At 47.2% G+C, this 27,032-nt stretch overlaps 2 protein-coding genes across 4 annotated transcripts in view; both read right to left on the bottom strand.

Annotated features, from left to right (window-relative positions):
* IL1R1 (interleukin 1 receptor type 1) overlaps nucleotides 1–21,222 on the bottom strand; it is a 158,023-nt gene extending 136,801 nt beyond the window's left edge. The window contains exons 1-3 of the mRNA XM_024744040.1: nucleotides 20,957–21,222; nucleotides 19,826–19,986; nucleotides 18,677–18,751 (exon numbers count right to left, since the gene is read on the bottom strand). Coding sequence (XP_024599808.1) covers nucleotides 18,677–18,751; nucleotides 19,826–19,986; nucleotides 20,957–21,098 — 378 coding nt within the window. The 5' untranslated portion in view covers nucleotides 21,099–21,222. The remainder of the gene's footprint in view (nucleotides 1–18,676; nucleotides 18,752–19,825; nucleotides 19,987–20,956) is intronic.
* IL1R2 (interleukin 1 receptor type 2) overlaps nucleotides 21,130–27,032 on the bottom strand; it is a 36,965-nt gene continuing 31,062 nt past the window's right edge. For 2 of the 3 annotated variants that reach the window (XM_024744045.1, XM_024744043.1), the window contains exons 8-9: nucleotides 26,238–26,380; nucleotides 23,228–23,412 (exon numbers count right to left, since the gene is read on the bottom strand). In XM_024744045.1, the coding sequence (XP_024599813.1) occupies nucleotides 23,243–23,412; nucleotides 26,238–26,380 (313 nt within the window). In that variant the 3' untranslated portion in view covers nucleotides 23,228–23,242. Of the gene's footprint in view, nucleotides 21,261–23,227; nucleotides 23,413–26,237; nucleotides 26,381–27,032 lie in introns of those variants that run through there. The other variant, XM_024744046.1, reaches the window with a different exon arrangement.

Genomic DNA, 27,032 nt, shown 5'->3' with positions numbered 1-27,032 from the left:
GGCTCCAAGGATTTATTTTTATTGTACAACATGGGGAATATAGCTAATATTTTGTAATAACTGTAAATGGAGTGACACATTTAAAAATTGTATAAAAATAATTTTTTTTAAAAAAAGCCAATTGAGGGCTTCCCTGCTGGCACAGTGGTTGAGAGTCTGCCTGCCGATGCAGGGGACACGGGTTCGTGCCCAGGTCCGGGAAGATCCCACATGCCGCGGAGTAGCTGGGCCCGTGAGCCATGGCTGCTGAGCCTGCGCGTCTGGAGCCTGTGCTCCGCAACGGGAGAGACCACAACAGTGAGAGGCCCGCGTACCACAAAAAAAAAACAAATAAAATAAAATTTAAAAATTTATAAAGCCAATGGGGAGACAGATCTGAGACTTGTTTCCTGTCTCCTTGCTTGGCCTCCCTGCAATAAAGCCTTTTCTCCCTGAAGAAAAAAAAAAAGACCCTAAAAACCACCCAAGAGATGACAGCATTGATGAACAATAACCCTGGACACCACAGTCCTGGAGGCTCATTTTCTCCCCCTCCAGTAGCTTAGCTGAGAGCTGATGTCGCCCACCTGGAGGCCTCCCCGCTCCATCCAGGTCACTCCCCAGAACAGGGATCATCCATGTCACACTGTGACACAGTCCCCGTCCCCAGGCCCCGTGTAGGGCTTTATGAGCGCAGACCCCTGTCTAGAGACCAGACGTCTCTAGAATAAAAGACGTCTCTAGAAAAAAAAAAAAGAAAGAAATGTGTGAGCTAACGCTACTGCAGAAATCATACTGCAGTCTCTAAATTATCAAACCAACACATTGTATACCTTAAACTTACACAATGTTATATCTCAATAAAAAAAAAAGAAAAAGAAAGAGCCGCATCTAATGAAGGAAACCCCAGCCTGAACCCTGCGTCATTTGACACAGCGTCCAACAGCCAATGGCGAGCAAAGGGCTCCACCCACAGCCCCAGACACAGCCATACGTGGTCACAGCTGAATGAATGAAAGAGGGAGGGAGGGAAGAGGAGAAGGGGGAGGAGATGGGGGAGGGGAAGGGAGGGAACAAGTGAGAACACAGTCTCTAGAGCACTAGAAATACAGGTAATGGAGCAGATGGGATTCTGCAGATAAGGCCAGCCCTTTAAAGATGTCCTTTGAGCAACACAGAGAAAGGCAGAATCTTCTGACCGCTGTGTCTGCTGGAGATGGACTGGGCTGTGTGGGTGCAGAAGCAACACAGGGCAACCAAAGGAGAGGATCAGGGCAGGACAGACACACGGCCACACTCCCAAGGGCAGCAGATGTCACCAGTTCTCCAGGCAGTTTCCATACACGTGTGTACACACATGTGCCTTATCCCTAATTGGATGCACACATTTCACAGGCTTCTGACCCTCTAGATTTGGTTTTTAGGATTGTAAAGTCCCGAGTCCAAGGCCTTCCTGAGGTATTCATGAGGAGATGGGGCTGAACCAGATGGCAGCAACATGTCAGCCCAGGGCACACACAGAGCAGTGCAAGAAAGCAGTGTCGTCAGAGATGGGAGCTGAAAAGAGCCAATTCCGCTGTGCCGGTCCTGCATCTCATGCAGGGATGTGACAACAGTCAGACCGGGCAGCTTCCAAAATGACCCTCCTCTGCTAGAGATTCACGCCCTTTTGTCTCAGCTGTTAAGTCAGGACAGGCCTGCAGGAATGATGGTAGGTGACTCCTAAGACCAGGTCAGAAAAGGCACTGCAACTTGCGCCATGGCCTTTGGGATCACCAACACCTGCGGCCCACTGAATAGTTGAGAGAAGCAAATGAAGGGCCACGCACCCACTACCCTAACGCTCCTCCTATTTAGAAAATACAGGAGACAATTTTGGCAAAAAAAAAACCAAACACCTAAACGATACATATGTGTGTGTACACCTATGTATATACATGCACATATATATATAACACAAATACACACACATATATTATACATTTATGTGTAGATATGCACACACCCAGACATTATAACGTTAATGAACTTTGGGAATTTGGGATCCACTTGGACCTATGGAAAATGGGTAAAATTTGATGCATGAAAGGTCACTTTTAAGGGAAAGGACTGTACCCTGGCCAAGACAGCTTTGACTAAAGCCAAATGGATGTTAATTACACATCTAGAAAGGACGTTCTCAGAAGATGAAATCAAGTGGTCCAGGAACACAAGTCAACCACGAGCTCAGCCAGCCTCACTCCTGGCGTTTCTGAGGCTGAAAGTGAGGCTGCAGATGGGCCCTCATACCACGTGTCCAGATATTTCTGAGTCAGTTAATATACACCTAGGAACGTTAGGTCCGAACTTCCACTTATTTGTGTCCGGGGTCTGCAGCCAGCAACCAGGGGATTCCCTGACCCTAAAACTAAAGATTCCCCTGCAACCCCACACCTCACTTTTCTGACTCAGATTTCTAGACAGTTCCCAAACCACAGCTTCCCAGATAGGGGGCAGGAGGAAGTATAATTGTTCAGGGAGCCTGGCTCTGCCCAGACCCCCGCTTTGGGCAATTTGGAGCGGTCAACGTTGAACAAAAGGCAGCAACTTTGAATGCTGAGAGCAGGCCTGTGATGTCTCCTCTCCCCACACAAACTTAGTGCTCTCCGCCCAGCATCTTCTGGCTCGGAGGGGTCCAGTTTGGTTCAAGCAACTTTCTTCTATGATTCCTCTGGGCTCAATTTTTGGCCACACTTGCAAAAAACATTATGAGACTGAAAATACATTTAGAAAGAAGTCTCTGGGTTTTTGCTTGTTCCTCTGGTCTAAGGACAGTTCTGATTCCAGCCATCCCTGGATGATGCTCTTGGTCAAGGTTGGCTACGGATTCACCACCTTTCTTGGATATGATGCAGTTGAGGGAAGAGATGTATCTGACAGTTGACCACTAATATCCCTTCTAATGGAGATTCCACCCTCCATGATCCTTTAATATCCCTCCCTGGCAGCTAGGCCTTGGTTTGGAATTCTGTCCCTCCCTCCTAGGCAAACGAGCAGAGTGGATTCTTTCCACCCATGTGAGCACTGGGCTGCCCAGGCTGCACCAACATAAGGGCCAAGGGAATCAAATTTTGTCACCTTCGTAATACGGGAATGAGTGCTTCAGCCTCCCTATCTGCCCACCACCTGGCATTCCACTATCACAGCGATCCTGTAGATGAAGGGTCAATAAACCACAGTTCAAGGATAGAGTCCCGCCCACCACCTGTTTTTACAAATAAATTGTTCCTGGAACACAACCCTGTCCACTTGTTTAAATATTATCTACGGTTGTTTTTGTGCTGTAACAGCAGAATCGAGAAGTTGCGATACAGACGGTGTAGCCAGCAAAGGCTGAAATATTCACTATCTGATTCTTTACAGAAAAAGCCTGCCGCCCTCTGCTCTGGAAGGCGATGATGGCAAATAACGCTCGCAGTGGGTACCATGCACCTGACGTCGTTCATGCTTAACGTGGAGTCTCTCATTTAATCCTCACACCAAACCTGATGAAATTATACCAATTCCATAGATAAGGAAGAGAGACAGAGAAAGAAAGTTCTAAGGTTCCCGCTTAGAACAGCTTTTGCTGTGTCCCAAACCCTATGGGATGCAGCAAAAGCAGTTCTAAGAAGGAAATTTGTAGTGATACAAGCTTACCTCAGGAAACAAGAAAAATCTCAAATAAACACCCAAACCTTACACCTAAAGCAACTAGAGAAAGAAGAACAAACAGAACCCAAAGTTAGCAGAAGAAAAGGAATCGTAAGAGCAGAAATGAATAAAATAGAGATGAAGAAAACAATAGAAAAGATCAATGAAACTAAAAGCTTGTTCTTGGAAAAGATAAACAAAATCGATAAACCTTTAGCCAGACTCAGCAAGAAAATCAATAAAATTAGAAATGAAAAAGAAGTCACAACTGACACCAGAGAAATGAAAAAGACCATAAGAGACAATTACAAGCAACTGTATGTCAATGTCACCGGTGTAACATTGTCTGGGACCCAGTCCCAGGAAGTCTGGGGCAGGGACCGTGCTCTTCATTGGCTACTTCACTGCCTCAACATTCCATCAGGCCTCCAATTCCCACGGGAATTGGTTTCATGTTCCCCAAGTTGCCTTCAGGATCCCAAATTCAACCTCCCAGTCACCTCCATAAGTCACTGGGAAGGGACACACCTACTGTAATTAACAAATTGATGTTCTGGAATTCATCAGCCTCTTGAATTTGGTTCGAAGGAGCCTACCCGTGGGAGCCTGAACATCTCTGGACACCAGCAAAAGGTGTCCAGAAGACTCCCGTGGCCTCAACCACACGAGGGCAATGGCCCTAAGTCTTTCCTGAGCCTCCAGCCAGGCCCTCTAGCCTGCACTGATTGGTCAGGCTGGGGCTCTTGAAACCCCAGTCCTGGGAAAACCAAGCTTTGCCTTCACGAACACGCCTGCAGCCCTTCCCATAATCGACCCTGTTGTTTCAGTTTGCCTCAGATGAGTGTTAAAGATAACCTCCTGTTAACTTGCACTGAGGGAAGAAATGACTACTTGAGCTTCTTGGCTCTGGTAGAGCACGATTATTTTCATTTCACAAGTCTGTTTTGAAGAATGAAAGCCAGCCATGGCTCAACAGTCGCCTTCAAAGCACTGTTTGGTATCAATGGCCCGCAGGAGGAGAGCTTCTGAAAACAATGCCATTTGATGGGAGATTCCAGAAGACTTCATGCATCTTGATCAAAGAAGCTACTGGCTTCCTTCAGCTGTTGGCCTGAAGCCCAATTTTTGGCTTGACTTAAAAGGATTTAAACAGTCCCACCCATCCCCCACACAGGAGGATCTGTAGCATTTATTGGATCGCCCGGAAGCGATACAGACCCTTGATCTGCCCCTGTAATTCATCACCTTACTCACCTACAGAGGTGAGTAAGCGGTCTTGTGATCTGAGGACCCGGGGAAATTCTCCCAAATCTCTCTCTCATGCCCATGCCATGTTGTCTAAAACTCTACCAGCACCATCACTAAAGACACCTGTTTAAAGGTAAATGCTCTCTCCGATGGCAATCCATAGCTTTATCAGCTAGTAAAACGTCAGCACACCTCAAGACGGAGCTTACAGTAAAATGAGAAGAAATGGCAAGAGTTGAGAATCTGAGTGCCCTGAGCTACTTAAACCTCAGTTACACGGGAGCAGTTAAGGGTCACCTGCCATTCTCACAGGTTATGGCGAGGATGAACTGAGTTCAGTATAAACTATATAAAAGTATGAGCTCACTGTTTTCTTGCCTACAGCCAGACTATAGGAAAGAAGAGAAGGGAAGACCAAGAACTGCGGGGGGCTTACCAGCTGGACCAAGGTTCCAAAAGGAAGGAGATGCTCGGAGACAAGGTGAGATACCCAGGAACGGACTCGTCTGCGGCGGCTTCAGGACACAGCTGTGAGACACCGTGCTGAATGTTCTCCCAGAGGGCAACCCGAAGGTTCAAGATGTTCCCAATAATTGCTTAGCACACGCTGCTGTGATGCTCTCTCCCTGACTTCTAGATCCTTAGCAAACGCCCCTCTTCCATTTGTACATGTGTGGAGACAAGCTATTCTATGAGCTTGCTCCCTGCTCTGTGGGGACATACATCCTTTTAAAATCTTTCACGTGCCATAAGGTGGTGTGCTGCTTCTCCTGCTTCAGAAACAGGTGGGCAAAGTCCACCTGCATTTTAAAAATATCTTTTATAGTAGTTTTACAGATTTGTATTCTCCAGGCCATAGAGTTCTAACCACTGACCTGCTCTCATTACACCCTCTCTGATCTGCTCATCACATAAAACCACCACTGGTTTGCAACGAGTAACTGAGGTTATTGCAAGCAGGGCTTGAGTCTGGGTAGCACACATCAACATCTGTTGTGAGGGGTACCATGCCTGGAAGGGGGGCTTCAGGCTAGGCAGGATACTGGGGGAGACAAGAGAAATGGTAATTCCCCAGAAGTCTGGGAAATCAACCAGCAAACCAAGAGATCATTGTAATCTGAAAATTCCCACACCCTAGGCTCATAGAGACACACAATTGGAAATCGTCATCTAAGGAGCATTATTCTGGAGATACTCGCCATATAGTACCTCATTTAATTTAATCTCCAAAGCAACCTTATGAAATAGGCATTATTCTGCCAGTTTACAGAAATTTTAAGGAACCACTGTCACAAAGAGGTAACGGTTGAGCTGGGATTTGAACCCAGGCTAGCCTGGTACTTAAACAGCCACCACAGGACTCCACCATCTCCCTGGTCTGGTGCATTTGGGAGAAAGCCAGGAAGGAAGTGGGATGGCTGGAGGTGAAGGACACTTTTGAGGCTAAAATTGTTGCCAGATTTTTTTTTTAATATAAAATGAATTTAATATAAAATGAATTAAGGCAGCGGGAGGAGGCAGAGAGAACACATCTCAGAGCAAAAGGTGTTGTGGAAAGTAAATAAAATCTCACCCTTAGTTTCCCTAACGCTCCTTCTCAGACGTGCTCTGGTCAACCACTCTCGGTCAATGTTTCATACAGAAATTGCTACCGAGAAGAAATTAATATTTTATTAATATTTTAACTATATTAAATTAATATAAATATTAAATTACTATTTTACATTACCATTTTAATTAATTACTATTTTAATTAAAATCAATAATCTGCACTCAAGTTCTTCCAGAATTTGAAGGAGGTCCCTGTTCAGGAACAAATTGCTCTGCTGACTCTTTGCTGCTGAGGACCTACAAAGTTGACTCAGGAATGATCCGTCTTCCCAAACCCTGACTGCCCTGGGCAGGTAAGGTTCACAGGCCCCTGGAGCAGCGTTCCCTCGGAGCCTGTCCCAAGGCCCCCGTCGGCCGAGTGGATCCCACTTCTAAACCCAGAGGCTGAGGGTTCCCCGAGGCTTGGCAACACCAAACGGCATCATAGCCACAGCCGCTCGATAGCTGGTTTCAAACACTGGACACGTTTCATCTATGGCCATCTGTGTCTGATGTGAGAAAGCAAACACCAGAGACTGGGAGGAAATAAGGATGTTATCCACTTCTCTACTCAGGACGTGCATGTTGAAAAGCACTTATTGAGTGAATTCCACTTCTCGGGCTTTGTGGCTCGTTGACCTTGAATTTCCCTAGAAGAAAAGTGTTTTCTTAGCAACGTCAAGAATATGGGGAACTGGGCACCTGCGTCTCTGCTGGTGGAAATGTAAATACGTAGGACCTGTCTGAAGGTATTTTATTTAAAGCCCTTGAAATGCACATCCAGGGGGGGCTCAGCAGCTTCATTTCTGGGAATTTTCCATAAGGAAACAATTAGATAGGTGTCGGAAAAGGCAAGAATGTTTATCGTGGCATTGTTCATAATAATTAAAAATGAGAGACAACTTAACACGCTACGATAGGGATTGGTTAAATAGTTTTCAGTAGAGTGACACAAAGGAGTTTCATTCACACCATTAAAAATTATCTTGACAGACTATGGGATCCCAGGACTTGGGCTTACTCTGAAACGTTTTATCCCCACAGGAAAGTTTGGTTTATTTAAGACCATAGTACGCCACAATTTTACAGTATACATACATCTCAAACTATTAAAAATTAATTTACCCCACCAAAAAATAGTACCTTGTAGATATGTACTTACTGATGTGGAAAGATTAACTCAGACCCTACTTGAAACTTTGGTATTTTAGTAGGTGCCACCTCTTCCCGAATGACTCCCAGACATTTCCTTAATGATATTTAAATGCCCATTTCATTGTCTTTGTTCCTGTCAAACATCAGGTGACACCCCCAGTATGTTCTAAGTTGAGTAAATCTGATTTGAATCACCTTCTATATGCTTATCGTACCCATTCTTAACTTGCCCGAGTGGAAATCCCAGCTTTTGATAAACTACTTGGTCTGGGAGTCACCATCCTCCCTGGATTCTGGTCCTACTTCAGACCTGCCCCATATCTAACCTGATGATTTCAAAATACAGTCAGTAGAAGAGCCAACATTTAGCGAGTCTAGACGGGAAACCTGGGGGCCAAAACCAACTTTCAGGATAAATGAATACTTCTACGTGGTCTAAAATGAGGGAGTTCACGGAGAAATCTCCAGCTTTGCAGATGACTCTCAACTCTTCCAGGTCATCAAACGGCAAGCCAGTAAACTCCAAGAAGATCCACCAAAGTAGTGAGTCGTAGGGCAAGAAATTACATCTGTAGTTCTCTGGGAGTATTTTATGATGACACTTTTCCCTAAAATGACTTAGAAAAGTCACCTGTACTATTTTTATAAGATAGACATGCCCAACTGATTCATTATAACCACAAGAAGAGATGTGACTGTGACCACTTCTTGGTGACACCCACCCACTGTCCCACCGAGGCAGCGGACAACCACTGTGTCAAAAGGAGCTGTCATCCTGTGTTAACACAAAACCGGATTTCAGCCGTATTTGGGAATTGTGTGAACTTCGGGTCACCACATCTTTAAAAAGATGGGATGAGACTCAAGGAAGTTCTCAGAAGCACAAATGATTGACTGTGGACATGTGTATGTGGTATGGCAAATAAACACTAGACCAGAGGGCAGAGGACTGGGGGAAAGCCCCGGCAAGGACACTGGCTGGGGGTGTGGCCTGGGCAGTCTTTCCCCCTCTCAGCTTCTGTTCCCTCCACGGTCGAGGGGATTTGATTAGGTAACGTTCAGGAAAGGGCTGGAACTTCAAGCATTCAACAGTCAGGATGGCTGGAACTTACTAAGGGCTCAGGAAGAGCCTTATTCTCCTTTTAGTGGGAGGCAGAGGCTATGGGAAGGTGGTCCAGAGTGATGAGCATCTTCCACCAGAAAAGATCAAGGTGTTGGGGATATTAACATGATCAGAAAAACCGGTGGGGTTGGGGGGAGATGTAGAATGAGACCACCCTCCCCAGGACCCTTGAGAAACCAACCAGTGCCCTCTGTCTCCCACTTCCAGATGGCTAGCACTTGGTGGAAAGCACCCAAAAGGACCCCAGGCCAGTTCAGGGCAAGATGGGAAAGCGGTGACAGCCAGTAGAAAAAGGACAGCAGCCTGGCCAGAGGCAGCCACCCTTGCACCCCTCGAGGGCTCTGCTGTCCCTCCTATCAGCCCCAACCAGCCCAGAGGGGTGAGTTCGAGGGAGACAAACCAGCCCGGTGTGAGATGACAGACTCAGCCATATACGCAAGCACACGACACACACAACACATACACAACACACACTCATACACATACACACATACACACACCACACACATACACAACACGCACTCATACACATACACACATACACAACACAAACTCTCCACGACACACACTCATACACATACATAGCAATACTTACACACACACATACGCACACAGACTCACAAGAGTGGGTAAAAGGTAGAAATATATCATGAGATTAAAATATTTACATGAACAAGACAAAGTCTTAGAAATCAGAACCTGACTCTCCCAATAACCCAGCGTTATTGGAAAGTTATGGAATGGCTGCAGAGTCTTTAGGGAGATTCCCCACCCAGTGGGAAAGGAGCTGCTCAGGACATAGCTGCCTGTGGTCACTGAAAAAAATAGATAAGACCATGTCATGTCCTGGCCCCCAAAGAGGTGGGACACCTCACTAAATTACTCGCACAGTTAGTGAAAGAAGATGTCTTTTTTCCAAAAATAGATATGTAGCTGAGGTCACGAGGAGCTGTGAAGACGGCGTCTGCACCCCAGTCTCCCAGATCTCCCTGTGGCAAAGGATACCAGTGCTTTCTGCCGGCGTCCTCCTCTGGCATGACACGAACTCTGCAAATCAGCTCTCAGCTAGGTCTCCTCTGACTCCTGGTCTCTTAAACGGTGGGCATCTCCCCAAGTTTTATTTCCTACTTTCTGCATTACTGTAAGTCCCCTATAGACAAACCTTCAAGTTGCGAACTTTCAAAGATGCAAACATGGCGTTCACATGTCCAATCACGTAAGTTAGTTCACGTGTCTGGTGTACACGGTCATGTGCATGCATCCTCTACAAATGGTTGTACTTTTGTGTGCTTTACCGTACAGCGCTGTATAGAGTACAGTATCTTTATTTCAAGCCCAGGGTGTCCGGAAGCAAGAGGGTAGATAGACTTGAATCCAGCAGGGAACCAGAACCTGTGCCGTCAGCGTCAGGCGTGAGTGAAATGGCAGCTTGCCCTCCGTCTCCTATTGCTGACGATCCTTCAGCTCTACCCTTTCCCACCTCCTCTCCCTCCTCCAGTCAGTAGCTCTTCTTGCCTGTTCCCTCGATGCCAGCCCCTGGATGCCAGCTGTTGTACTGGACTACTGTACTTTTCAAGATATTGTACCATGAGATTAAACATGTTTTATTGTTTGTTTTCTATGTTTATTTGTGGAAAAGTATTAGAAGCCTATTACAGTACAGTACTATATAGCCGATTGCGTTGGTTGGGTACCGAGGCCAACTTTGCTGGACTTACGAACAAATTAGACTTACGAATGCGCTCTTGGAATGGAACTCACGCGTGTGTAGGGGACTTACGCTGCTTCCTCTCAGAAGGCACATCCGTAATCATTGCTTTACTTACAGGTGTTCAGGGAGGGCCCCTCATGCTGTGCGGAGTTTCTACTGCTTTGCATGCTTGGGTTTACATATTGGCTCCCAAGGCTCATGTCCACCACTTACCATTCAGAGCTGAGAATGGAAAGTGCTTTCACCCCCTTGGAGCATGTTCACAGATGCTTGATCCAAAATTCCACACATGAATCACAGAAAGAAAGAGAGAGAGAGACACAGAGATACCCAAATTCCCCATTGACTTCTACAGGTGTACAGATTAGAGCTTAGTACAAATAGCTGAGTTTCAACCTGCCATTTAAAGATGCTACATATCCTTCTAAGAAGAGTAAGACTGCAGTGACTACAGGAAATGGAAAGCAGAGGTCATGTTCCAGTTACCTCCGGCTGAGCAACGAAACCTTAAAATACCAAGTATGTTATTTTATCCCAGTTTTGTGGGTCAGAGTATGGGCATCCCATGTGGCATCAGCAGAGCTTACTCGGTGGTACCAGCTGAAGGTTGCCTGGTCTGGTGGGTCTCTACCGCGTCTGGCACCTTGGCAGAGACACTGGACAGCTGGACTTGGCTGAAACTCTCACCTGGAGCCTGTCCATCTCACCAGAACCGCTCACCTTGGGCCTCTCCAGCAAGGTGGCCCCAGAGTAGCTAGACAGCTCCCATGGCAGCTCAGGGCTCCAAGAGCAAGCGTCCCATCCAAGCAGCCCACCAGCTAGTGGCAGGGATCCCCTTGAGCGAGCCTTGGGGCTCCCAGAAAGTCACTTCTGCCTCATTCTACTGGTCAAGCCAGTCACTAAGGCCAGACCAGGTGTAGGGGAGGAGATTTCAATGCCTCCTCTCGTTGGGAGAAGTAGCAAAGAACTTGCGACCACCTTTAACCTACCAGAGACCCTACTGACACCCCTTTCACTATTTTATGCTTGGGTTAAATCCTCACTGGCCAGTTAGTTTGCTCTGTAGATTATGTGACGTCATCCCTCACTACCACCCAGGGTGGTGATACCTCTTCTGCTGGTACCGTAGCAGCACCAGAGATTCAGCATCACTGCTAGGCCTGGAGAGATTAACGGCACTTAGAAAAATATCACAGCCACAGAGAACTATACTCACTGCCCTATGACAAACCATAATGGAGAAGAATATGTTGAAAAAGAACGTGTACATATATCTATTTGTATGCACGTATAACTGAACCACTTTGCTGTACAAGAGAAATGAACACAACATTGTGAACCAAGTGTACCTCAATTTAAAAACTAATGAAAAAGGGAGATACCGCATCAACACTGACCTTAACATCCATTTTAATTCACTGCGTCCTTGATAATTATGTTTTAATGTACAGTGAAGAGGACAGCGGTAAAATGTAAGTTCTGCAGTCACAGCCCACCTTGTTCAAACCCCTGCCCTGTCGTTTATTTGCAGCGAAAATTTGGGCTAGAGGCTAATATTTTCTGATCTTCATCTTTAAAATGCATATAACACCTGGAGCAGGTGTCTCAGGGGCCCTCACTCCTGATCTGTGTCATTCTTTCAAGGAAAAAGTTGTGGGAGACCTTCTATGCACCTCTCAGGAGGCCCTGGTGGACACGAGCCACACTGCCCACAGCAGGTGAGCTCCATAAACCACCCTTTGCATGGCTGTTTCTTAATTCCTCTCTCGCTCTCTGGGATCCTCACACCTGCTCCCTGGAATCTCCTCCCCTGTAAACTACCGGCAACCAACACTCTGTCTCAGAATTTACTTTCAGGGGAACCAAAACTAAGGGAATTCTCACCTTGCAGGACTGTTCTAAGCAGAAACTCAAGTTCAGAACGTCTGGCAAAGAGCCTGGTGTACACTGCCCCAATCCCTGCTCACTGGCCAGCCTGTTCCTCTGATGGGATGCCTCCCCCCCCACCCTTGCCGAAACCTCACTCACCCTTGAACAGCCTTCTCTGACCTCCCTGACTGGGTAACACCCTCGATTATAGCCCCTCATCTCGCTCCTTCCTTACACTTCCCACAAGGTTACGTCTTAGCCGACTCACCACACGGTCTTTGTCTGTCTTCTTCATGAGGCTTAAACGCCTGCAGGGCAGGGGACGTGTCTGGCTAAGGGAGGGAAAGCTAATATCTGTTGAATGAATGAATAAATAAACGAAGGAACTAAATATTCTTTCTTCTGTGACGCACACCCTGTTCTCATCCTACTAGCCTCACACCAAGCAACACACACCACCACTCTGGAGGTCATTTCTCCCCTCTGTGTTCCCAAAGCCTGCTGTCCTAATGTGTGGCTACTACACTCTCCTCTGTAGTACAGTTTAGTCGTTTTTGCTTCGATCCCCTCCGTTTCTTTCTCTCTTTTTTCTTTTTTTCTTTCTCTTTCTTTCTTCCTTCTTTCCTTCCTTCCTCTTCTCTTTCTTTCCTTCCTTCCTTCCTTCCATCCTTCCAGCCTTCCTTCCTTTCTTCTCCCTCCCTCCCTCCCTCCCTCCCTTCCTGAGAGTCCCAGCATCAAGGCCTAAACTATGCACTCACTGCTCACCAGAATGTCAGGCATGTTTACATTAGTCCAGCCCGGGAACTGCCTGCGTGAGCTCCCTGGATTACCACACCGCAAGGAGAGGCTAACGTCCACCCCAGATCCACACCTTCCCAAGTCAGGGATGACTAGCTGCCCCTCCAAAATAATGTTCCTACTGGGGAAAGGAGTTTCCCTGAAGGAAGGAAGGTTGGACACAGGATCCAGGTCTGGGGATACCTGCGGAGGGCTGAGAGTAGAGGGATACCACCCCCTCTTTGGTTTTGCCACGCCAGCGTTCTGCTTCCAGCCCACAGAAACACTGTACAAGCTTCTTACGAAACTGGGCTGTAATCAGTGTTGACACTATGTCTGGCACTCCAGCAGTCATTTTGTGACCATGGGGAAAGGTCAAAAATTCAAGAGTCACTGACCCTGACATCATTGAGCCGCCAAACCTCGATGCTTCTAGCAACGTGGGGGGAAAATAAACACCAGTTTTTGTTTAAACCACTCTCTATTGGGTTTTCTGTTACTTGCAAAGCAAAGGCATCCCTAACGGACACAGATCTAGAGCTACAGAAGACTTTTAGTTGCCATTCATCTGTCCCCGTGTGCCAGTGGCACTGGGGCTTGTGTGGCCTGCAGGAGCGGGTAAAAACTATGAAAGTGTCACGCCCACACTTGTTCCACAAGCTCCAAGTGGGCGAGGAAATGCTGTTTCACCACTGATGTGCCTCCTCCCAAACCCTCGCCTGGGACAGCATCTCACTCATGGTGGGCGTTTAATAGACTGTTTAAAAATAAATTCCTTCTAAGCAGGAAGAAATAGAGAGTCTGCTTTGGGTTACTGGAGAAAAATTGTAATTTAGGGAACGCTGGAGTCAGTGTTGACAGTGAGCACGGACAGGTCAAGGGGCTCGTGGCCCACTGTCACCTGATGCTCTGTGTGCAGGGGAGGGTGGGAAAAAGAAAAGGAAGTTGAGGGCAACATCTTGATAAGTGTTCTCCCCTGAAAGATTGTCATTTCAAGCGTGTTACAGGAAATTTGTATTTAAAGAGAGGAGAAAGAATGTACAGAAACCAAAAGCACTGCCCCTGAGATATCTCATCAGGATCCCTTCTCTCCAGGAGGTTTCTGAAATCAACCCCAGCTTTTGACTCTGAAGATAAGTCTCCCGAGTTTCCTCAGGATGTGCCCTGCCGAACACGAGCTACTCAGAAAGACCTGGCCGTGCGCTCAGCATGCGACATAATCCCCAAAGGATTTATTCTAAAACTATTTTTATTAGACTCTGAAATAATCTAATCATAGGCTTCTATGAGTCAGAGTCCAGCAAGTACCCCGTGTCCAACAACGATATTCTCTTGAACTTTAAAACGGGAACCTCTAAGTCCACAGAACAGAAAACATTCAGAACCCTGCCAGGGACTCAGAAAGTAGTCACCCTCCCCACTCACCCAGAAGATACGTTAAACCTAAAACACAAGGGGGAATTTGACGGTTCTTTTCACAGTGAGCTCTCGGGCTGAAGGGACAGAGCCTGGCAGTGTTAGCTCTTCCAGAAAGAGCATCTCTGACCTCCGAGTTCAGGAGGGAGTGATTCCTGGAATCAGATTCCAATCTTCTCTTTGGATCAGAGAAAAACCTCCTTGTTAGCACTCAGAATAAACCATCTCCCATGAATAGCAAGCAGCCAGTATAGTCCGTTCATTCATTCATTTGATGTCTTTGACATGAGGAAATCTGCTTTCTAAGTAACATGTATGATGATGGATTCATTTGAAGCATCCAGGTACACTCAGGGACAGCTAGATAAATGGGCCCTTGGGGAAGAGCTGATTTCTGGACACTCCAGGACTCGGTGGTGAGCCTCCAGGACGGACATGAGGCGGGGTGGGAATGGGGGCTTTGCTTTCCTCGTCTTCATGTGCCCAGACCCCTCACACTGTCCTTTGCTCGTTCATACACTCATTCATTCACCAAGCATCTAGTGGATGCTTAATGTGTGCTAAGCGTAAGTCGTCGGGACAAAGCCAAGGTGTACAAGGTAAAGACCCTAACTTCGGGGACTTCCCTAGTGGTCCAGAGGTTAGGACTTCGTCTTCCAATGCAGGGGGTGCAGGTTCAATCCCTGGTTGGGGAGCTAAGATCCCACATGCCTCATGGCCAAAAAAACAAAACATAAAACAGAAGCAATGCTGTAACAAATTCAACAAAGACTTTAAAAATGGTCCACGTCAAAAAAAAAAAAGTCTTTGAAAAAGAAAAAATAAGGACCCCACCCTCAAGGAGCTCAGGACCAGGATCCATTAGAAAACACAGACAAGGACACAGACAACTTCAGTGCCCTGAGAAGAGCGAGTCCGGGGCTCGGGACGCGGCACCTGAGCTAGACAACAGGGCTGGAATCCCGCCTGTGCCCCCTGCTGCCTCTGTAACCCAAGTGACCCGGCAAGGGACCCAAGCTGATAGAGCGTCAGTGTCCCCGCGTGTAAATGAGGAGCATCAGTAATACCTGGCACGTAGGTTCAGAAGGAATGAGATCACATCTGAAAAATTACTTAGGAAGAGCCTGGCCTGTCATCGATAAATGACAACCACGATGGCTGCTGGCGCCCATCGGGGCACATGGGGGAGGTGTCCTTGCCAGGTTCCGGGCTGTCAGGAGGAGTCAGCCAACTGAACAGGATGGGAAGGGGTTTTCCAGACCCAGGAAGCAGCTCATGCCAAGGCCCTGACCCAAGAAAGAACAGCGGCCTGAACGGAAATGTGGGCATTTTAGTCTGGCCAGCATGGGGCCCGCCGGCGGGGGTGGGTGGGTGGAGAGGATGGCGGTAGATGAAGCAGAGGACTTGGCACCCATCCGTCCACTCCAGAGATACTTGCCGGGCACCTGCTGTGTGCCCAGCTCTCACAGGCATAGAGAACAGGCTTGCAGTTGCCAAGGGGGAGGGGTGTGGGAAAGGAATGGAGTGGGAGGTTGGGGTTAGCAGATGTAGGATTTTATATATGGGATGGATCAGCAGCAAGGTCCTACTGTATGGCACAGACTATATTCAATATCCTATGATAAACCATAATGGAAAAGAATATTTTGAAAAGAGAATGTATATATATGTATAAGAGAATCACTGTTGTACAGCAGAAATTAACACAACGTTGTAAATCAACTCTACGTAAATTAAAAAACTTAAAACTGAAAAAATAAATAAAGGCTATTTGATGATCTCCTTGAAAAAAATATAAAATCGGGAGCCTGTTTTGTTGGCTCTTTACTTTTGGCCATTTGATTTCGTGACCGATTGTATGACGAGCTATGCCAGGTAAGCTGGGCATAATTGTAGGAACCACTTGTTTCTGAGGCTTTGACAGGCTTTGCTGGCCCCATAGGAAATTTCCCTCCCCAGGCTAGCCAATTCCCAGAACACGCTTTTCAAATGCAAACCAATCTGTCCACACCCCAGCCACTTCCTCTATCAGCTCCCACACGCTGGGCCACTCTCCACCTGCCCTAAGCCAAGTCACCAGACAACCAGTGACAGGCCCCATGCCCCTGAGCCCACTGAAATGATTCAAACGAGCCAATGCTAAGCCCACTTCCCCTGCCTCTCCCATTCCTTCCACAGAAACCACAATAAAGGCTATGCTGTCCCCGCGCTCCCGACCCACCCCGGTGCTTCCCTGTGTGCCCCTACACGGCACAGCACGCCCCTTCTCTCGGGATCTGCAGCATACCATCTTTCCAGTAGCTGTTGGCCTCACCACACCTGAATAATAATAACACCTACATGTTAAAACGGTGCTCTGGGACAGGACATACACCAGGTGAACTTCCAGCCTTGAGTTAAGCAGAGTTTTGCAGCTAATTTAATTCACATACTGTTCTTAATCATTCCTGAGCCTTCTGGAGGCTAAATCTACCTTGCCCAACAGCAGGCTCAGAAAGTTCCAGAAAGTGCACCTGTGTTTCCTGGGTGAGCCTCCCCAGAAAGGTTGAGTGGGACTGTACTGGCGGAATGCCCACTCCCATCCTAGTGGGACAAGTAGTGTCCTGGCTGGAGTCTCACAGGCCAAGAGGACAAACCCTAGGAAATGCTGTAGGTGACAGGATCACTTGGGTACCATTTCTGGTGCTTCCTTCCGTGTGGAGGGACCGCCATTAGTCACTCTTGTCCCCTCACGGATTCCAGGTGCTTCTCTGATGAGTCTGGAGGGGAACTGGACACACGTAGCTCAGCTCTTCTCGGTAGCCAGGCTGCCCCCCCTAGAAAGCAAATGTTTGCTCTGCTCCCTCTTCCTGTGTTCTTGCAAAGGACTCGCTCCCAGCTTGGGTCAGCTGTTCTCCAGCTGCTCTTACTTCTGGGATTCGGTGTTAGAAAACCCTCTGTGGCTGTACATCGAAGCCACCTTCTCTGTGAAGTAATATTTAACCTCAGTGAGCCTCGGTTTCCTCATCTCTCGAACGTGGGTTACAATATTCACCTCGTAGATAATCTTGCACATCGTAGATACTTAAAAGTCGGTGTCTTCTTCTCCATTCTTGCTTTTTTTCTCTCTCTCCCACATCTAAAGGCCCTCACTCAGGCCCTGACATGATACCTAACAAAGGCTCTGACGCTAGTCGTAACTAAGGCCCTGACACTGTCCCTAACTAAGGCACTGACACTGCACCTAAATCAGGCCCTGACACTCGCCCTAACTAAGGCCCTGACACTGTCCCTTTCTCTCCCGAGTCCCTGCTGCTGTCTGAGCAGCTCCCGGCCCCGAACAGCCCAACTCCTGGGCCTCCCTCGGGACCTGGAAGCTGTAGGCTGTGTCATTTCTAAAGAACCAGTGGGCTGCGCCTCTGGGAGTTTCTCTGTAGGAGGGTTTGTTTTGCTTTGCTCGGTCTGCAGAGGAATAAGGAAGTGGTTTCCACAAGCGTGCCAGGGAGGAGGAGGGCAGCTCCGTGGCTGGGCCCGAGGGAGAGAGGCCTCTGGTCCACCACCATCACCACCGTGATGCCTGGCTGACCACGTGAGCCACAGAAGGGGCGTTCCTGTGAGTGTACAAGGCGGCTACTGCCCAGGGTGGCAGCTGGGCTGCTTGTCCCCCTGACACCCTGGGACACGGTGTAGGGTGACAGCAGCTGTATCGAGGAGCCCTGAGGAGATGGCATGGGTGGCAGATGCCAACGGGGATGGTGGGATGACAAGAACAGGAAAGCAACCACAAAAGCACGAGGCCCGTGTCATGTCCGAGTGAGCTCCTGGCTGGAGTCATGGAAATGACCGGTGAGAGTCTGGGAGGAGGGGCAGGAAAGGGAAACTTGAAAGGTCCCACTAACGGCGTCCCGTTTGTTCACACAGGCTGGCGAGTCCCCCAAAACCCAGGTAACACACAATCTATCCATCACCTCAGCAGGCACTTCCTAGGTACCTACAGGTGCTGGGGACGCGTCACGAGCAAGAATTCTCCTGCCCTGAAAGGTCTCACGGTAGATAGACAAGCCCACCTTCTCCGAGAAGCACCCATCTGTTCCTATCGCGTCTGAAATACTTGAGACATCAAATTTAGTTTTTCATGCATAAATTATTGTTGGTACCTGTTCCTGGTGTCCACTGCCATCCTCAGTCAGTTCTTGGGCAGGTGGTATATGATGACATCGGGACTGTTTTTCCTATGGGCAACAAAGGTGCTATTTACTGTCCATCCCCACCCCTCAGTTTTGTAGGAGGAGGTGAAAAAATTCACCTTCAGAGAATTAAACCAACAGAATCAACATAAAATGGATGAGACCAGCCACATTAGGGAAAGGAACCATCTTGTTTCTTTTTGCTGTTTAATTTGGACTTAGGTACACGGAATTAGATTGATCAGAATCCTTGGTTCAATACACATACTCTAAGTGGCCCTGTTTCTCAATGTTTGCTAGGAATGATAATAATCCACCACCCAACATGAGAGCCAGAACCTGAGGAAACGTACATCTTCCTCAATCTTCTCAACCCTGGTCCCACCTGTCACCTGATGAATTGACTGTACTGAAACTTCGGTCTCTCATTCTCCTTTCTTAAAATATAGGTGCTTTTAAACCCTTAAAATCACATATGTGCTCTCTAGTTATAGATACATACATCCACATACAGTTAAAATATGGTTTTATCACGTATGTGTTCTTAAACGTGTACATGTTAATGTATGGACATGCGTGTGTTTAGAGAGTTTAGTTTTACTTGTTTTTCACTTTATATAAAAGCATCATGCTATCAATAAATCAGTTTCTGGGACTTGCTATTTACTCAATAATATATTTCTAAGATTCATCCACATTACTTTATGTAGCTGGAGTTTATTCATTTTCACTGTTGTAGAAGCTTCCACATGCGCTAGGACATTTATGTACCCATCGTCTTGTCTAGTGGGTATTTGGGTTGTTTCTGTGTGTTGGTTTTTACCTTGTATCACGGAAATTTTTAAGCGTACTCAAAAATGGAGAGATTGGTGTAAGGAACGCCCCACGCGCCATGACCAGTGTCAGCAGCAATGATCAGTACACGGCCCATCTTATCTCACCCACATTCCCCCCAGCACTGCATTACTGTGAAGCAAGTCTCAACTCTGTCCATCAGTATCTCTATATGTCTCTTAGAAAGATAAAGACTCTTCTTTCAAAATGTAACCACCCCAGTATCACACGTATTCTGCGACAGTATCACAAATCAGTGCCCCAGATTCCCCGACTGTCTCCTACTTTTTCTGACGGTGGGACCCATGCTCCAAATCTCCGGGAGGAAATCCGTAAGCCAGCAGCCAGGTGGGGTCTGGAGGCAGGGGCTGCTCTTCTGGCCGCAGTCAACCTCTTTTCTGGGTCATGGATGAAGCCGCCCAAATCTGAAGGAGGGGCGAAGAGCCCTGGAAGACGGGTCCCAGGAAAGAAGCGTGTTAAACGCCCCGTGGTGAACGCCCCGTGACACCCGAGCCTGAAGACCCAGCAAGGGAGAAGCACCTGGAGCGGCTATTCACAAAGCCCCCAGCTGTCCTCCATCTCCAACATTGCTTTCCATTCCTTCCCAGTAAAGTTCCTGATTGATGCTAAAAGACCTCTGTCTGCCCCTTCTTACTTCCTTCTCTCCTCATCTGCTTGGAAAACAGGCAAAAAGAGGAGAGAAGAAAATAACAGGGAATACAAACATTAAGGGTCAAAACCGCCCATAATTTCCTTGTCTAGACCAGCTGTCAGCACACCTTTTCTGTAAAGGGCCAGAAGGTTAATACTCCAGCCATGGCCCCACTACTCAGCTCTGCCTGCCGAGAGCCAGAGCAGCCGTGGACGGTGTGTAAACAGACAGGCCTGGCTGTGTCCTGATAAAACTTAATTTATAGAAACAGAGGCCAGGCTGGATTTTGCCAGAAAACTAGTTTGTTGACCTTTGGTCTAAACAATACCACTATATTTCTTTCTGTCTGCTCCTCCTATTTTTTCCTTGGGTGGGGCGCCATGCAGCTTGTAAGATCTTAATTCCCCGACCAGGGATCGAACACGGGCCCACGGCAGTGAGAGCACAGAGTCCTAACCACTGGACCGCCAGGGAATTCCCGCTCCTATGGTTTTTGATTATTAAAGAGCTGGCACTCCAGGATCAGTCCTGTTATCATCCCCATTTTTCAGATGAGAAGACTGACCTTCCGCAAGATGAAAGGACATGTCCAGGATCACGGAGGCACCACCCGGCACTGCCTCCACCACTGCTCATGTAGCCCCTGCCTCACCTACACCCGACTGACATCAACATGCTTGCCCTCTGCTCCAGCTAGCTATGGTTCTAATCCTTAGGCCAGAATGGCTCCACCTGCTAGTTTATTAAAGGGAAACAACTTTAACCTGAGGGGCCGGAGGGCCATGCCCCGGAGGCTGGTTTCCCTGGTAACCGATGAGCCTCCCTAACATCAATTCTCTCTATAACTTGTAGCCTCCTTCTTTCTCCCCGGAGCAAGGAAGACAGTTGCCCTGTCCTGTGTGCCATCTGCCATCCATGGTGGGTGTCGCTCCAGGACCCTTTGCTTCTGATGTGTAAGATCCCCCGTCCAACAAACCACTGATGTCTCTGTCGCTGTCTCCGGGCTTTCTTGGGTCTCGAGGCTGGGCAATTACAGGGCTTGTAGGCCTGTGGGGTGCAGCTCCACAACTGTATAAAACAATTGTTGTTTTGTACATAAAAAGCTTTCCTTAACATTACGAATATTCTGGTCTCACAACCTTGATAATTATCACTTACAGCTGATCATAATTTCTCATCACCAGGGGGATAAGTTTCACATGTCTACTCATCATCTTTTATTGAATCAGGTCCTAAATCCCCAGGAGTAGCAGTGCTGGGCATCGCTGGGACCCTTGTAGTGGGGTACCGCAAAGGGGAGACTTGGGCATTTGCCGATTTCGGTGGTGTAAATACTCCCACAACAGCTGACTTTAAGCTGTGGCATGACATCACTCAACAGAGTCGGGAAGAGATGCCACACTCGGCTCTTTAAGGTGCCAGCTGGTCCCAGCACCCCACCGGCTTCACATATATGCCTGTCACCTCCCAGTGTGTGTATACATGGGATCCTAGGGAGTGAGGGTGACTGTTTTGTAATGACCTTGGTATCACCTACTGGAGAGTATGTGAATGCTTAGGTATCTCAATGTTGTTTAATTGATATCTCTGATTATTACTGAAACCACGGTTCCTTGGTGTTTCTTCTCCCAATTCCCTACCCATGTTCTTTCATCTGTTTGGTTCCGATGCCTTTCTTAAAACCTTGAATAGGGCTTCCCTGGTGGCGCCGTGGTGGAGAGTCCGCCTGCCGATGCAGGGGACGCGGGTTCGTGCCCCGGTCCGGGAAGATCCCACATGCCGCGGAGCGGCTGGGCCGGTGAGCCATGGCCGCTGAGCCTGCGCGTCCGGAGCCTGTGCTCCGTAACAGGAGAGGCCACAACAGTGAGAGGCCCGTGTACCGCAAAAAAAAAAAAAAAACCTTGAATAACTTTGTTATAGTTATTAATGCCTTGACCTCGCTTGACACAATTTCTTTGATGGGTTGCTTTTATTATTTTATTTTTCTATGCAGAAATTGTAACATAATGAACCCTGTCCATCTTTACTCTGGTGATACTTTTATTGCTAGTGAACACAAGAGAATTCATCCTGTTTTCGTCTATTCTACAAATAATTATCAAATGTCCAGTGGATGACAGGCTTGATTTGAGGTACTGAGGATACGGCTGTGACCAAAATAACATCTCTGCCCTCAAGGAGCTCCAATTCTGGTGGGGAAAACAGAAAATAAACAAGCAAATATATAACAGAAGGTCTGGTGGTGATAAGAGCTATAATGACACAAAGCAGAGTTGGGGGGAACAGAGAGGGTTGGAAAGGGACTCATAAGGGCCTCTGGGAAGGTCACATTTGAACAAAGACTTGAATAGGTGAAGGAGTGAGTCATGCCAATTTTCCTGCCATTTGATTTTTTTAATTTAACTCATTAATTTAGCTGGAATTTAGTTTGGGCATATTACATAAAAGAGGCTCTGATTACTTTTTTCTCAATGTGTATGCAATTATCTCAATACTCTTCCATTCTCTTTATTTTCAGAAGTTTCGTTATGAAGGCGAATCCATTTCTCAGTCTGCTAGTATGTTCTAACGTATTTTGCTGACCATCTATTTGAATTACTATTTTTTGGATCGTCCTTTTAAAAAGCATTTACCAATTCTTGCTGACTCTTCTTTAGTATTTCTAAACCATCCTTTCCAGTTTCAACATGAAATTCCACCTTCCCGAAAGGAAAACCATGTCTTTATCTTTGTATCTATAACACCTGCCATAGAGCATAGCTAAAGTAGACTTTTAACACATTTTTGTGAAATGAATGAATGAATTCCAAAACTCATTTAGGTGTTTTCACCTCTTATTCAAAGAGCACCTCAAGCCCACCCATGTGCACATTGGCCCCCGTGATTCAGTTTCAGAATAAACTTTACATGTCCACTTCAGTCTTTTACTACAAACCCACTATAAACACAGCAGCTCTGTTAAACAACTGAGGAAAAGAACAGCGTCCCTCAAAAACCAGGGCTGCTTGCGGAAGAAAGGACATCGTTCGACTTGAAATATTTTATTTCCTTTATTCTACTCGGATAGCATTGAGAATCTGATGGCTGGTCTTTAACTCCATCATCAAATCATAGGCTTTTCCAGTTCTGCGTTTACACCGTCTGTGCATCCATATTCCCCCCAAAACCAAGAAGATGAGGGAAAGGGGGGCCAGTGTAATCTCCCAGGAGAACGTGGCAGCTGTAGGAAGAACAGACATGTGAGGGGTGAACACGCCCCTACCACCAAATAGGACATTGCCGTGCACTTTACAGAGAAGGAAGTGGTGTTTGTCACTTCTAATAAACAGGTACTGATTTTCACAAAGTATGTCTTACACTAAGATCAAGGATACTTGAGAATGATATCTGTGGCGTTAGGCAAACAAGCCAGGTAGAACAAATATCCATCGGAGAGAAGCAACGCAGAGTTGGGGGGGTGGGCAGGTGTCGATGGTCTAATTTTGTTCTACCCGTTGGGCTGTGTGCCATAAGATGCCTGTCTAGGTCTCCGCTAGCTGACTGTGACGTGGCCAGCACATAATTTGCCCTTTTCCATGAGCATGGGTGTCATGAGGAGTCAGCAAAGTAACAAAGGAAAAGAAAAACTTTGAATAAAGGGGCTTTAGGTGTCAAGATTATCGCTTGGATCCAGCTATTTTATATTCTACTCCTTGGCATCTCTGTGTTATGAAAATATAAGAAGCAATCCCTGGTGGCGCAGTGGTTAAGAATCCGCCTGCCAGTGCATGGGACACGGGTTCGAGCCCTGGTCCGGGAAGATCCCACATGCCGCGGAGCAACTAAGCCCGTGCACCACAACTACTGAGCCTGCGCTCTGGAGCCCGTGAGCCACAACTACTGAGCCCGCACGCCACAACTACTGAAGCCCACGTGCCTAGAGCCCGTGCTCCGCAACAAGAGAAGCCACCGCAATGAGAAGCCCGCGCACCGCAAAGAAGACTAGCCCCTGCTCACTGCAACTAGAGAAAGCCCGCGCGCAGCAACAAGGAGACCTAACCCAGCCAAAAATAAGATAAATTTAAAAACTAATTTATCTTAGGAAATCTAGGAAGTATGGATAAAAAGTTAACAAGTGTTGAGGAGGAGGGATAAATTAGGAGTTTGGGACTGACATATTCACACTACTATATATAAAACAGGTAACCAACAAGGACCTACTGTGTAGCACAGGGAACTCTGCTCAATATTCTGTAAGAACCTGTAAGGGAAAAGAATCTGAAAAGGAGCAGATATATGTATATGTATAACTGATTCACTTTGCTGTACACTTGAAACTAACAGAACGTTGTAAATAAACTATAATATCTAATAAAAATCAAATTAAAGAAGTTAACAAGCGCATGGATGATGAGGCTAGAATTCTACATTTTTAAGCTACTATTTATCTTAGTCTGTGCAGGCGTTCAGGAATCAACACAATCTCAGACAATTTCTCCAGGTGATTCTTACACCTTAAAATCACTCAAGGCTTAGAAACGAGTGAAGCTTTAATTTTCGGAGCAGCCATTTGGAGGCACCTCTCAGCCCTGGCGAAAGGCTTTGACCTGTGCCCTCTGTGATCAGTCATGGCCCACCCAGCGAAGGACAGGCAGGGTCAGGGCTCACGTCTTAGAAGTGTTTGCAGGTTCCCAGCATCAGGAGAAGACAAACCATGGCTTCCTTTGGGTCACTATTCTGAAGCCCAGCAGTGGATCCCACTTTCTGTGGAATCCTCCACTTCCAAGTTTGTACCACCAACAACCCGCTCGTGGAAATGATCTGGGACGTCAGCCTTTGCGTGTGTCCTAGGGCAACGGTTCTCAAACTTTAACATGAAAGGAGCTTGCTAAATCGCAGTCTTTGGCCTCACCCCAGAGAATCTGACCGGGTAGATCTGGGGGTGAGCCTAGGAATCTGCATTTTCAACTAGTGGCTCAAGTCAGGGATGCTGGTATGCATGGACCACAGTTGGAGAGAAGTTATACTGTGCTGTCGTTCCTGCCCTGAGGCTTACACAAATTCTCAGCTTTCCGATTAGAAGCTCGTCTGCAGCTGCCTCCCCTGCAAACACGGAATATGTGGGGCAGTTTGTGTTTATTGATTTTGCAGACTGCCCAGGAGGCAGGGTAAGGCTCCCGGTAGGGATCGCTTTGTCTCTTCCCTTCTTATCCTTCGGGCTGTCCACAGACTACATCACCCACGTCTCCCTTTCCTGCTCAGCGCTCAAACACTGATAAGAAGTCCATTTGTCAATATGGTAAGTCAGGTTTTTCTTTCCTTTTGTAAATGTCCTTCCGTGAGCACTGCGTTGGTTTGGCTACAGCCTTATACTTTATCTCCTGATGACTGATGTCTTTAACTCTGAAGCTGCCTGAGCCCTGCGTACCTTCCAGTTCCCAGCTCTCGGAGGATGAAATCTCTCAACCTTGGGATAAAAAGCATCCCACCCTCCTTGAGGGGTCATGAAAGCAGAGCTGGTCCTGCCGATGCAGGCAGAACCACTAGAGGACGTGGGTTTTTTTAAAATCTATCGCAGAACCATTTTATCTTTTTTCTAAAAAAATCAGCTTCCTCTTTGTTTTGTTTTTTGCGGTACGCGGGCCTCTCACTGTTGTGGCTTCTCCCGTTGCAGAGCACAGGCTCCAGACGCGCAGGCTCAGCGGCCATGGCTCACGGGCCCAGCAGCTCCACGGCACGTGGGATCTTCCCAGACCGGGGCACAAGCCGACATCTCCTGCATCGGCAGGCGGACTCTCAACCACTGCGCCACTAGGGAAGCCCTCAGCTTCCTCTTTAAATTTTTCTTTGAGTACAATCTCCGAGCCTGCGCTCTGGAGCCCGTGAGGTGGCAGCCTCCACCCTACCAAAAAAGTCATAGAAAATGAGAGATTTGCTTTCTGTGCTCCGCTAACGGGAAAGTCACGGGCCCTCCTAAGTAATCACCCAGCGCGTCAGGAGCTTTATTTAGCATCCACAGGGCATCCAACACATAGTTTTTCCCTTTAATGTCCCCCAAATCCATACCTTCTTTGACTGTGGTACGAAGCATCTGGAAACTCATTGTATTACGGACAACACATTTAAAATCCGTGTGCAAATCCTCTCTTACGACTGGATCAAAAATCAGTGGCACTTCAATGTAATTGTCATTATTTTCTGAGTATTCCCTAAGTGAGAAAACACTTAGTTAAACATAAAGTGTCTTTTCAACATAGACACCCACACATTCTCAAGGCCCCACGGTGCTTAAATTGATGTCATGATTTACCAAGTTAGAGGCACTTGCCATTATATTTGTTACGTATTTGGGAGAATTTCGAAGCCTGTTCCTGAAGGTGAGAGGGACCCTGAAGATGCTGGTCACTGTGATAGGTTACTTGTAACACGGAGCTTGCAGAAGCCAGTTTAGTTTGGATAATGGGGGAGAAATCACTTTTTAAGGCCCTTGATGAACAAAGAACCAGTAGTAGGAATAGAAATGTCTAGTTTGGGGAAATTGGACTGTATCACCAAGAAATCATTTGCATATTGGAGGGCAGGGAGTTTCCAAGAATCCCGTCCTCCACGGTGTCTACTCTCATGCCCGCTCACTGCCAACCCTCACTCTAGAAACTCAAGTGCAGATCCGAGGGCTGCAGATGGGCCGCAGTGGAGGGGTCTCTAATCAACAGCACTGCCATTTGCAATGTTGCAGGAATCCGAAGATGCTTCACTACGATCTGTTAGTATGAATTAAAATATCATGGATGTGGATCCACTAGGACTATTTTTTTTTTTAATCTATGGGGGGAAAATAGGCTCCTTTAAGCAAACAGATAG

The sequence above is a fragment of the Neophocaena asiaeorientalis genome, unplaced genomic scaffold (genome assembly GCF_003031525.2).
Source record: "Neophocaena asiaeorientalis asiaeorientalis breed wild unplaced genomic scaffold, Neophocaena_asiaeorientalis_V1.1 scaffold114, whole genome shotgun sequence".
In the NCBI taxonomy this organism is placed as follows: Eukaryota; Metazoa; Chordata; class Mammalia; order Artiodactyla; family Phocoenidae; genus Neophocaena; species Neophocaena asiaeorientalis.
Note: the sequence above shows the minus strand (reverse complement) of the source record. Positions and strands in the feature narration are given on the sequence as shown.